At 36.3% G+C, this 13,731-nt stretch overlaps 1 protein-coding gene and 1 non-coding gene across 2 annotated transcripts in view; one reads left to right on the top strand and one right to left on the bottom strand.

Moving 5' to 3' along the window:
* Positions 1-70, bottom strand: part of LOC128247179 (U6 spliceosomal RNA) — a 103-nt gene extending 33 nt beyond the window's left edge. Inside the window, exon 1 of the small nuclear RNA XR_008263581.1 lies at positions 1-70. This exon is cut by the window's left edge and continues 33 nt beyond it. This is a non-coding gene — a small nuclear RNA (U6 spliceosomal RNA).
* LOC106876848 (acid sphingomyelinase-like phosphodiesterase 3a) overlaps positions 1-13,731 on the top strand; it is a 20,710-nt gene that overhangs the window by 1,562 nt on the left and 5,417 nt on the right. Inside the window, exons 2-5 of the mRNA XM_052965903.1 lie at positions 773-971; positions 2,285-2,523; positions 10,684-10,947; positions 13,234-13,319. Of these exons, the coding sequence (XP_052821863.1) occupies positions 773-971; positions 2,285-2,523; positions 10,684-10,947; positions 13,234-13,319 (788 nt within the window). The remainder of the gene's footprint in view (positions 1-772; positions 972-2,284; positions 2,524-10,683; positions 10,948-13,233; positions 13,320-13,731) is intronic.

Raw genomic sequence — 13,731 nt, 5'->3', positions numbered from 1 at the left:
CATCCTCACGCAGGGGTCATGCTAATCTCTGTATCATTCCAATTTTAGTATATGTACTGCCGATACAATATATATCTATATGATATATATATATATATATATATATATATATAATATAGATATATATATATTGTATCGGCAGTACATATACTAAAATTGGAACGATGTACACAACAACAACAACAACAATAACAACGAAACTAATAGTTAAAAATGCGGACGTCCAGATTGTGGAACATGCCCCAACCTACTGGAAGGTTCGAAATTTCACTTCAAACAACGAGAGAGATTCACAATTAAGACCAATTTCACTTGTGTGTCTGAGAATTTAACTTATGTCATAACTTGTTCAGGTTGTGGACACAACTATATAGGCCAAACAAATATGTCACTTAGACGGAGAACTACACTGAATAAGGAATAGATCTGTTTCCCGAGGTATAGACAAATATCTTTGAGTGAACACATAGAGAGATGTGCAGGGAATCTCCAACCAAACTTTACGGTTTTCTCCATCTACCAGTGCAAGGAAACAGTTTCTGTACAAGAACGATTAAATAAAGAAAATATATTTATCGAAAAGTACAAAATACGTCTGAATATGAACGCATAACAAACTTTAGTTTCATTAAATATTTTAATTCATGATCGCATATCCATCACTGTACATATTTTATCTCGCTCTATCTATCTATCTATCTATCTATCTATCTATCTATCTATCTATCTATCTATCTATCTATCTATCTATCTATCTATCTATCTATCTCAGGTTACTTTTGGCACATAACAGATCTCCATTATGACTTCACCTACAACGAACTTGAAATCCCCTATTCCTGCAAAGCCATTAACAAGACCTATGGAAAATTTGGCGACTATTCTTGTGATGCACCGGCGATACTGATTGAAAGCATTATCGAAGAAATGAAAACCATCAATTCTCATGTTGACTTTATTGTCTGGACAGGGCAAGTATTAGCAATTAGCTATTACGACTTATTTTCTTGTTTACCTAACCACTAGAAAAGAGGATTAAGATTAAAATATTGTCTTTAAAGATTTCTTTAAAGAGGAAAGGTTATTAAGATTATAATTTTTCAGTCTATTTGTCATCTTTAAAATTAAGCATTTTCAATACTATTTCAATCTATTATACGTTTCAATCGGTTTGGTTTGCGGTCTTCATTAGGTGTCTCATCATTGTATGAGTACATATCAGAAATATAACATGCATCAGTGGCGTAGTCAATGAGAACGTTATTATCCTTTGTTTAATAATAAAAGTTGTTATTCCGAATTCAATGTAGTACTATTTAATCATACAGGAAAAAGACACCCGATAACTATTAGTGATCAAATTGATTGAAACACGCTGCAGATGTAAATATGAAAGTCTTTAATCTTTAAATAAGAATGAAAATTTCATAGGAAGGGGCATAGTGACCACTTTTTGCTATTCCTATAGAAACGCCAGTAATGTAAAATGGTTTCGGTCTGAATTAGAATCTATTGCGTAACGAGGGAGCGACTACCAGATTATTGGTGTATTTTTAACATGAACAAAGACATTTTAACTTTTAGAATAGAAGGGATGTGAAGCGTAAGTCACACTTTTCCAACGAGAATTTAACAGCAAGAATGAAAAATATTTACTTCTATTGCAAATTGAAACCGCTTCCTGCGCTCTTATCTCCTACTTTAAGAGGCCATATGCAAAATATCAATATTGCATACTTTTGAAATTGTACAATAGTCTAGATTCACAAGACAATGGGATTAGGTATAGTGATTTGTATGCGATTCTAAAGACCATTGGCTATATAAGAGTTCTGGTTTTTAGCAGGAACGTAAAAGCTACGGACGTCAGAACATCTTTACCTATCTCCTCTAAAGTCAGTTGGGTTAATCACAATTTTACCTCTTTTCACGACTCTTCATCAGTAAATTTTAAGCATTTTCACTTTATTTATTACGCTCGTACGCGAGGCAAATAAATACAGGAATAAATATTTACATTTTATTATATAACTCTCGAGTAGAAGAATCGATAGAACATGATTTAATCTCAGAGTGTAAAGAACCGCTTTACATTCTGAGTTTAAATTCGATGTGGGTTAACTTTTAATTCATATTTCCGGGTTCCAGGGTAAATAAAATACTAGTCCAGTGTGGTATCCGTTAAAATCGACTATACCGACCCCACCTAAATATGTGGCCTTGTACGTGTTAGAATTTATTTTATTTACTACCATTTTACTCATTCATTACTATTTTACTATAGTGACACTGTCCTGCATCCCCGTATGAACGAGAGACTCGTTCTGAATGAATCAAAGAATCTTGAAATCATCAAGAACTGCACAGACATTTTGAAGGCACATTTCCCCAAAATTCCACTTGCTTCAAGTCTTGGCAACCATGACCTTTTTCCGGATGCGCAGTGTCCCATTGCAACGGAGGCACCAAATCTATATTTTAAGAAACTTGCTGAAGAATGGCTTACAGCAGATTTGATAGAAAGTAAGTCAATATTCAATATAAAAACAATGAGTGAGATAATGATGAATGAACAGCAGTATGGTAAACCCACCATTAATCAATTGATCAGGTAATCAAGACTTACTCATGTCACAGAAACAAAAAACGAAAAAGAGTAGAAGCAGCAGCAGCAGCAACTCAGCACAGTTTGTTTATGACGTGTCAGAACATGCGTTTGTATTGATATAGTTGCTTATAAGTATATAATACATAGAATTCAATGCGTTATTGATATCTACTGCACATACATTTGTAAATATTGAAGCAAATAGGAGTTAATATCTATGGATGCATACACATATACAGTGTTTTATTGTGTACTTATATAGTTAAAGCTGAATGTATTTCCATTGGAGCAAGTCTGCACTAATTACACAAAATCGAGCTAATGAAGCAGTTTCTTCCTACATGGACGTTTCTCGAACTGCTAGATATGACACCTAAATCATCTTTGCCAAATTACATTCTACATGCTTAATATGGAAAGAGTGCATTGCATAATGTAGTCCTAAATACAGTTGTTGCTGGCACTCCGTCGCTTACGACGTCGAGGGTTCCAGTTGATCCTATCAACGGAACAGCCTGCTCGTGAAATTAACGTGCAAGTGGCTGAGCACTCCACAGACACGTGTGCCCTTAACGTAGTTCTCGGGGATATTCAGCGTGACACAGTGTGACAAGGCTGGCCCTTTGAAATACAGGCACAACAGAAACAGGAAGTAAGAGTGAGAGAAAGTCGTGGTGGAAGAGTACAGCAGGGTTCGCCACTATCCCCTGCCGGAGCCTTGTGGAGCTTTAGGTGTTTTTGCTCAATAAACACCCACAACGCCCGGTCTGGGAATCGAAACCGTGATCCTATGACCGCGAGTCCGCTGCCCTAACCACTGGGCCATTGCGCCTCCACTCCTAAATACAATAAGACGAAATAAAAGGCGGGATGCATGCAGCGGGAATGTTTTCGATTTTAGTCATTCTTGATGAAAGCTGATCAAAGGCTAAACAAGAAGAAGCCTGAATAAGAATTCAAAAGGGAGGCAAAAGATTGTTTATGCTAATAAGCGACATTTGATTATTATAGACGAGTGAATACAATACAGTTAGTGACTTTTCTATAAGACTATATATAATGTTATGTGTTTAAAATATAGAATTATCCATGAAAAGTAATCTGTTGTTGTTGTCGTTGTTGCTGTTGTTCCAATTTGTTTTGTTTTTTTACAATATAATGTGATTTTAGGAACATATAGTTTCTTTTTCTAGCAGGTTGAACGATACCTTAAGTGGTCTCCCGAATACTGTTTCCCTTTCACCTTCTCACTCAGTCTTTACCATGTCCGAGGGAGTGCTGAAAAGTTCCTGGCTTTAAGGGTATCACGGAAGGCCTTGTTGGAGGCCCAACCTTCCGAGTTCTTTTACAGGGATTAGAAAACTGAAGGACCGCTGTAATAAGTGTATGAATCTGCGATGGGAATACGTTGAATAATAAAAAAAAACATCATAATTAATTGATTCTACTGTATCTTTTACCCGAAATCAGGAACTTTTCAGCACGCCTTCGTACACACACATGCATATATATGTAGACTCATAAGTCTACAAATACACACACACACACACACACACACACACACACACACACACACACACACACACACAGACTACTAAAAATATAGACATGAAAACATAGTACATGAACGTATAAACCTTCAGTTAAAAAAAAGAGAAGAAAAGAAGGAGAGAACCCCTAAACAGTCATTCAGCATTCTAGAATATGAAATCAAATGTTCCTGGAATCACACTCTATTGTAAAAAAATATTAAAATCGTAAACAAAAGCAGACGGAAGAACCCACTGGATCATGTCGTCCTAGACTCACTATGTCTGAATAAAAGAGGAGATCGTCACGGTAGGCACGTCTTTGATCAGGTGCTAAAGAACAACAGCGACAATGACAACAACAACAATGACAACATCGACAATGACATGAATGACAGCAACCACGACAACAACAAAGACGCTCCAAATCCCTAGGTAGATAGACATCTTCAATTGCGATCGATTTCAATTGCGTGAAGTCGAGTGACATTGATGTGTATTGCAGGTTTCTTTGTAATCGATGGAATCGGTTTCAGAAGGACAATGCTCGTTCAACTTCTGCTTCTCGGGAAGTTTTCATTGATTGGAAATAGTCTGTTTTTATATAAAGTGCAAGTTCTCTTGCATCGATCTGTCAGTATGTCTATATCTCTACTTCTATTTATATATATCTCTACTTCTATTTACTAAGTTAGCGTTTCCAGTTCGACCGTAGTCTACGAATTTTTCTTTAAATGAATGCTGTCACATGCCGCATGCTTTCCTCCATGTATTACACTTCTAAGTAGTAATTACACCCCCTTTAGACGTTAGTTGACTGTATCCTATTTGATAGGATATATTTTCTAATTCTACAAGGCAGTGAAAAATGTTTAGCGGCATTTCACCCGTCTTTACGTTCTGAGTTCAAAATCCACTGAGGTCGACTTTGCCTTTCATCCTTTCGGGGTCGATAAAATAAGTACCACTTGAGTGCTGGATTGACGATATCGACTCATCTCCTCCCTCAAATTGCTGGCCCTGTACCAACATTTGAAATCAATATTTTCTAATTCTTTCATAAACCTTAAAATACGATTTAATCGTCTTTCCGTCATTTTTAGTGAATGAAACCTTATATCAGTTTCAAGAAAGGATATTAGTTTATTGCAGCTAAATGTTTTTTGAGGTTTCTAGTGAAAATTTCAATCGTGTCAGCGAGTAACACACCTGATTTACTCAAAGCAGTTGATATTTCAACACGTTTACGACCCAGCCATCTCAGTTCAGTCTGTGGCGATACACACTTATAGAAATTGAGATGCAAACATAAACAGGCTTGGTTGTGTGGTAAGAAGCTTCCTTCCCAACCACACGGTTCCGTGTTCAATCCCACTTCGTAGCACTTTGGGCAAGTGTCTTCTACTATAGCCTCGGGTCGACTAAAGCCTTGTGAGTGAATTTGGTAGACGGAAAATGAAAAAAGCTGTTGTATACACACACACACACACACACACACACACAGACACACACACGCATATATGTATATATATATATATGAGTGAGTTTGGAGGGATACATCCGGGCGGATACCGTATTAGCTCTCAGTTAAGTTCCAGTTAACGGCTGACTACAACGATAAGGATCTAACGTCTGTGACTACAATTAGTTGTTAGTCGTTCCGTGAATTCTTCCTATGGGTAATTCCGTGTACTCTTCGCTGGACGGTAAAAATTTTCCGGATTATATATTAATATTAATACTAATAAGGAGTATGGAGACTTGTACATCCACAAAATATATTTTATAGTTTATATTCAGCATATTGTAACAACTTACACGTGTTTCCGCTGCACCGACTACTCAATGTAGCAAATGCAACCTTGCAATGTTGTCGGTGCAGCTTCATCAGGGTCCGTCCGTTTGGTCTGTCAGTTTGGTCATCCTCAAAGCGTTTGGTCATTACAATATGCTTTATATAACTATAAAATATATTTTGTGGATGTACAAGCTTCCATATTCTTTATCATTATTAATATTAATATACATATATGTGTATGTATGTGTGTATGTGTGAGTGTGTGTGTGTGCTTTGCATATGTTTGTTTCCCACCACCGCTTGACGATCAGTGTCGGTGTGTTTACGTCCCTGTAAATTAGCACTTCGGCAAGCGACCGATAAAATAAGTACCAGCCTGATTCATTCGATTAAAAATTCTTCAAGGTGGTGCCCCAGCAGGGCCGCAGTCTAATAACAAGCAAAAGATAAAAGTTACTTACTGAAGACATTTTTGTTTTAACGCAGCTTTAATAATCACGTGCTATTTATAACATCAGGTATAGCATTATACCTAATAGTACTATCTCTAGTATCAGGAGAAGGTCGTATCATTGACTCATTAATACTTTGCTCGAACTTGAAGCTGATCGGGCGCTGTGACTGTTACAATACACATTTTTACTGACTAAAGAAGTGGAGCAACGCGAAATAAAGCATCATGGTCACTGATACAAGAAACTCACTACCTTATGATCAAGAATCCATTTACATAACCACTAGGTCACGCGCCTTCTTAGTACCAGTGGTTATGAAATCGAATGACTCATAATTTTCTCGAATGGTGACCTTACTGATATCACCCAACGCTTATCATATCAGATAATTTATTTTTAGTAGTTTTTCATATTTAAAAAAAAAAAATTATTTGTTTCAGTTTCAGAACTGATAGTAACATGTTTCGATTATGACTTACATTTTGAACTATGTTCAAGTTAAACTGCAAATTTTTCTCAGCTGTTTTTAAAACACTATCTATGTGATTATAAACGCATACCATAAACCGTTTTTTCTTACGGACATGAAGGCCGGTGTGTCTGCAATGAGTTAATTTCTTTGTATTTTTTTATATGCAGGGTGCGACAAATACAAAAGGTAACGCCCTTTTGTATTTGAGTTTTCTAGTTGCCAATAGGGGTTCTTTTTTTATTTTCTAAAACTTCTGCAATGTTTTCATTAGTTTACTATTCGTAAATGCGTAGCGGTATTTCATCTGTCTTTACGTTCTAATTTCAAATTCCGCCGAGGTCGACTTTGTCTTTCATTCTTTCGGGGTTGATAAATTAAGTACCAGTTGCGTACTGGAGTCGATCGAATCGACTGGCCCCTTCCTCAAAATGTCGGGCCTTGTGCCTAGAGTAGCAAAGAATATATAACAGTTTTTGTTTAGTGCCAGGTCAGTACTGAAAGATCAGACCTACGATGAAAAGAATTTTAGCCGTAGTCAAGTCATCTCGCCTTTTTCAAGTTATATAGAACAATGTGATCTAATGTATATTTCCCTTTTTGTCAAGGCATTAACTTGCGATTGAAGAAAGTTTTGGCGGAATTCTGCTTTACGCATGGCATATAATCTCATAATTTTTTAATTTTTGGAATTTTCAGAAAACTTTTGCGAATTTGTATTCTATACACAGGAGTTCACAAGACTATGAAAAAGTTTTTTTAAAGTTTTCGAAATTAAGAAGAAAAAAAAAAAAATCTCAGTTTAGAATATGGACAATCAGAATCTTTAGCTTAAATCCTAGGAATAGACCATTAAATGTGTTTATGAGGAGAGATATCGAAAAGCAACAATACATCAGACTGTCAAACAAACGAGGATGGTATGAGATGGTCATGAGATTTGCTAAGAACAACGGCTAAATAACCCTTAAATCACAGCAAAAGTTTTTTATTTTGGTTTTTACGTTATCGCATGAATTTCCATGTGTAGGATATAAATTCGTAAAAATTTTCTGAAAATTCTAAAAAATAAAAAAGTTACGAGGGGTTATATGCTGTGCGTAAAGTAGAATTCCGCCAAAGATTTTGCTCCTATTTCTACCAAGTCGAGAAACCAAGGAAAATACCTTCATTAATAATATATTGTGGTCTCTTCAATCAACAATACACCCTCACTTTTACAAATTGGTTGCTTTACAAAGTCTAAATGTTCGACCAAAATAAACGAATAAGTTGCTTAATTCTCGGGGTTCATTAAGGGTTACAGCGACTTTGGCAGTATTCCATTTCAGAAACTGTAAACTACGTAATATCTCGTTAAATTTAATGACTATAACATCTTGTCATGTATTTCAGTTAGTATCAAGCAATACTTACCATATCCGATGATGTTAGATGTAACAACTAGGAATATCTGTAGAAGATATTTAAATAAATCAGTTATTTAAATAAATCTTCAAATGATATTTCCAACCACTATTCAAATCAACAAATTTTACACAGAAACCTGTAGACGATAGATCAAACATTCTGCAACCCGACAGAAAAATGGAAAGAGTTCCAAACTGAATTTCCAGATGACAGGCTCAGCTTCTAATTAAATTTTTTGAAAATATTATATTCACTTGTGATGAGGGCTACAGATAACAATTTCAAGCGGAGAAACACCTAAAGTCTATCAACAACATCATTATTATATTCAGTTATAAGGCGGCGAGCTGGCAGAATCATTAGCACACCAGGGTAAATGCTTAGCGGCATGTCGTTTGCCGCTACGTTCTGAGTTCAAATTCCATGGAGGTCTACTTCGCCTTTCGGGATCGATGAAGAAAATACTAGTCGAGCACTGGAGTCCATGTAATCGACTTATTCCCACCCCGAAATTCCTATTGTAGAAAAGTTATTATATTCGATTATTCCGTGACTAAATTTCTGAGTTGAATTGTTGCAATAATAATTCGAATTTTCCAGATTATGAACTTCAGCTCTCTTTTGTATTATTTCCTCAGCTCTACGTCTTACAAGATCGTTTATAAATTCGAATAGAAAATCGGGCGCTCCTTTAGAAGCGCACCTCTCCAAGAAAATGGCGCTTAATTTTTAAAAAAATTTATGAAAATGGGAAATATATCCAAAATAAATGATGCAAAAAATTAGGAAGATTTATCTATTTTAAAATATTTTATACTAAAGAATAAAACAAACGGAAAACGGGCACTCGCGAATATAAACAAACATGTCGGACGATACAGGGGTAGGTGGGTGGGTAACTTACTTTTACCAGTCAGATGTTATTAATGATACGAGGGGCCCGACAATATCGTTTGCAAATTCTTGATTGTTTTTAATCAGATTTTTTACTGCGCAAACTGGTTAGGGTTAGGGTTAGGTTTAGTTTTAGGGTTAGTGTTAGGGTTAGTTTTAGGGTTAGGGTTAGGGTTAGTTTTAGAGTTAGGTAGTGTGCACTCGCTTTACCTTCGCCCATTTTATGATGTGATATACGACAGAAATGATTATAAAACAATACAGTAAACATGTTTAAGACGTATACAAGTTTTGTTATTTTTATTTTTGTTTTCAGTTTACTGAGAAAATAAATTACAGAATATATAACTCAGTGGCTATTTTGGCCCCTCGTATCATTAATAATACCTCTTATCACCAATAATACCTCCCCTTGTATGGTCCGACATGTTTGTTTATATTCGTGAGTGTTCGTTTTCAGTTTGTTTTAATTTTAGTAGAAAATATCTAAAAATAGATGAATCTTTCTAATCTTTTGCATACTTCATTTATTTTGGATATATTTCTCATTTTCTTAACATTTTTTTTTACAATTAAGCGTCATTTTCTTGGAGAGGTGCGTTTCTAAAGAAGCGCCGAAAATCGTTTATTTAAAGAAACATATCATCTAGTTTCCATGTAGCCCTTGTTGATCCATTGAAGGATGAAAGACTCAATATATCATTTCCAGATTATCTATGTTGTTTGTAGGGTTTTCTGTCCAAGCTGGTCAATTGTTGGCTGGAGGAATGGTTGAGTAATGAGACTTGGCTGTCGGCAATTGGAAGGGATTTGTACGCACAACGTAAAGATGCAGTACAAATACCGCACCATCTCCTCCATTGCTGTTGTTGTTCCACCAACCTATCGTTCTGGACTGGTAATTCATTTATCGACTACTAAAGAATGAAAGGCAAATTTGACCTCGGTTGGATTTGAACTCAGATCGCAAAGAACCCGAACGAATGTTGCAATATCAGCCACTTTAATGACTCTTTCGATTGAAAGTAGTACAAACATAAATGATTTAAGATGTAAGGTGTGCCCCAGTATGGCCACAAGCCAACTAGTTGGAAGAAGCAGAAGAGTAAGACGATATCGACAGTCTGGAATATTAAAATACTATGCAGTTCTTTCTTTTAAAATTATTTAGTTGTAGCATAAGACTGATAGGAGAAAGTGAGTGAGTGAGAGAGAGAGAGAGAGAGAGAGAGAAAGAGAGAGAGAGAGAGACCTCAGTGTGCAGTTATTTTCTTGACTTCTAAAACAACGATATGAACTTTGAACAGTGAGACACTGAACTAGTCTCGGTAAAATCATCAAATCTGTCTGGAGGTGGTCTACTGCTATAACTTTCTCACATCTTTCAACATATTTAAACATATTTGTAACGATTTCTTTATATTATCAGTTAATTCACATGGAGAGAAGTAAATTCGCCTTTTAGTAATTTAAATTCTTTCAGAAATGCTATTATTTCTTTTAATTTCTTCCTTTAATAGCTTTTTCAAAGAACGGTTATTACTTTATGGCAACCAAAGATCCTGACCTTTACATCGTGAATCTCAATACACTCCTCTACTACAACAGAAACAAACTAATCAAACCAAATCAAAATCCTGACCCAAACGGACAATTCACGTGGTTACAAAATGTGCTCGAGAAGGTTAGAAAGCAGAAGAAAAAGGTAAAAAACAAACAACAAATACAAGCAAAAGAAAAACCTCGTCCCTTTTCTTCATTTCAATACACATTTTGTTTTCTCTGTTAATGTGTGCACTGACATTTCGTCACAGTTCGTATCTTCGATTTAGTAACTCATTCGTTACAGCGGTTCATTTAGAAATCGATAGTTAGTGTGGGTTTCCAATCAAAAAAGCTGCATGTATGTATGTATGCTATTTCTTTTAAGGTATCAAGGTATCAACAAATACACACACACGCGCGCGCGCGCGCACACTCAACAAATTTACACAAGCACATATTTGCCCTGACCCAAACTTACACACACAAACGAAGTTACATACATACGCAAGCAAAACTTTAAATGAATACACAAAACACCGGACACACACACGCACATACATTCACACGTGCTAATAAAGGAGCTTTTACGTGAACACCCGACCGCCAGAAATAGAAGTCGAATAGTCATCTAATTAAATCCCACCTCCTTAAAAAAAGGAAAGACATATCGGACAGTATACTCATATATATATATATACAAAAATACAGGATGGTTACGGATGGGAAATCTTTGAACATAGGTGTACTCAATCAAAGAAGGCCACGTTCTAACGACAACAGCAACATTCATAGATTGAAATCAGTTGTCCAACAGATGTTAAAATGTTAACAATCTGAGAAACTGGGTCTCACAAAAAGAGAAATAACACGTCTGATCAAGAAGTAACAACTATATAAATAAGTTCCATTTTTGTAATCTTATCCACGCCTGCACCCACGTGCATTTGCATAAATATACGCTAACATGTGTACAACAAACATACATACATTCCAGGGAGATATTCTTTCTGTGCTTCTTTTCATTTTGACACTGCATCCATTATCATTCCAACTGCAGAAACTGCAAATGGTTACATGCTAGGATCTTTAACTTCCAGAAATATCAATGTAACTCATAATTTCTTTGTAGACGACGTGAAGATTTATGCTAAAAGTCTTAACAATGCCAAAATACAACTGGAATTAATAACAACATTTTCAGCTGATATAGGTATGGAATTTGGATAAAAGAAATCTTCATATTTGGTTATAGAACGAGGAAAGTCAGTCCCTCAAACCCATGACCTGTGCATCAACGGTCTCTCTATCTCCCCTATTCCACATAAATAGAAGTAAGAGATCATACATACATGTATACATACAGGGTAAAGACCCCCTTCGATCATGAATCATCATGGGATTGCATCTAGAAAGTTACCCTCCGAGGCACAAGTCCGGGCAAGGTTGTTTTGTGAAAGACCAGCAGTTACCCATTCACACCAGCCTCCTCTCTCTACGCCACCGATATTATGACGTTGCAATTCATTTCTACAGCTGAGTGAACTGGAACAACATGATATAAAGTGTCTTGCTCAAGAACACAACACAGTCTGTTCCGAGAATCGAACTCACCACCTCATGATTGTGAGCCCAACTCTCAAACCACTAAGCCATCCGCCTTCACACACACACACACACACACACACACACACACACACACACACACACACACACACACACACACACACACACACACACACACACATACACACACACACACGTAGTAGACTCTCGTTGTTCGAGAAACACGATTCTGCAATTTCTTGCTGAACAATTTACACAAATGACTTGTTTATTGTGATCAAATTTATATACTAGACATTAGCTCACTCCCTTCCATCAAATCGATTTTGCCTGAAAAGTTACGTGGTGTACCACACATCAGGTGTCAAAGTTGTCGCAGGATAACGTGGGCTGAAGTGTTTTGCTGAAGGACAAACACGCACCACCCGGTCGAGGAAGTAAAACCGCGATCGTGAGTGGAGCACTCTAACCACTGGGCCATGTCCTTAATGCTTTCATACACATACATACATACTGAATATATATACACACATACATGCACATACCTATCTATCTATATATGCAAATATATATATATACATATATATGCACATATATATATATATATATATATATATATATGCATATATATCTTTATGCATGCATATATATATATATATATATATATATATATATATATATATATATATGTGTGTGTGTGTGTGTGCATATATCCTCTTTATAATCTATATAAACGATCTTTCCAGCATCATAAAACACAGTAAAGTGAAAATATTCGCTGATGACTCCAAGCTCCAGAAAATTATCAATACAAAAGACCGAATTCATCCCCAGTCTGATCAACATGCTGTAAGTCAATGAACAGACAAAAACAAAATGCTACTAACGAGGGAAAATTTGAGCTGATATGATGCATTTTGAAAAAATAGACTATGTTATAACACTATACTCTCTTCCTACAGTGGAACCTCTCACGGCATATAATATCAGACGCCTAGTAGTAATTGTTGATAACAATCTCAGTTTGAGTACCCGCATCAACAATAAGGTCAATAATAAGTTCGTAGGATGAGCTCCTGGATCCTAAGAACTTTCCGGTCCAGAGAACAAAGTATCGTCATTCCACTTTTCTCCTCCTTTGTACGGCCACACCTCGAATACTGCTTCCCCCTGTGGTCTCCTCATACAAAACATAACACCTCGAAAATTGAATCAACCCAGAGGTCATTCACTAAAAGACTTAAGGGCATGACTGATCTCGATTATTGGGACCACCTTAAAGCACTGAAACTCTATTCTCTCCAGCGCTGCCATGAGTGATACAAGCTACTTACCAGCCACATGATTCCGGGTTCAGTCCCACTGCGTGGCACCTTAGGCAAATATCTTCTATAGCCTCGGGCCGATCAAAGCCTTGTGAGTGGATTTGGTAAACGGAAACTGAAAGAAGCCCGTTGTAG

The sequence above is a fragment of the Octopus bimaculoides genome, chromosome 2 (assembly GCF_001194135.2).
Source record: "Octopus bimaculoides isolate UCB-OBI-ISO-001 chromosome 2, ASM119413v2, whole genome shotgun sequence".
NCBI classification, from domain to species: Eukaryota; Metazoa; Mollusca; class Cephalopoda; order Octopoda; family Octopodidae; genus Octopus; species Octopus bimaculoides.
This window is presented reverse-complemented; position numbering and strand designations above follow the sequence as displayed.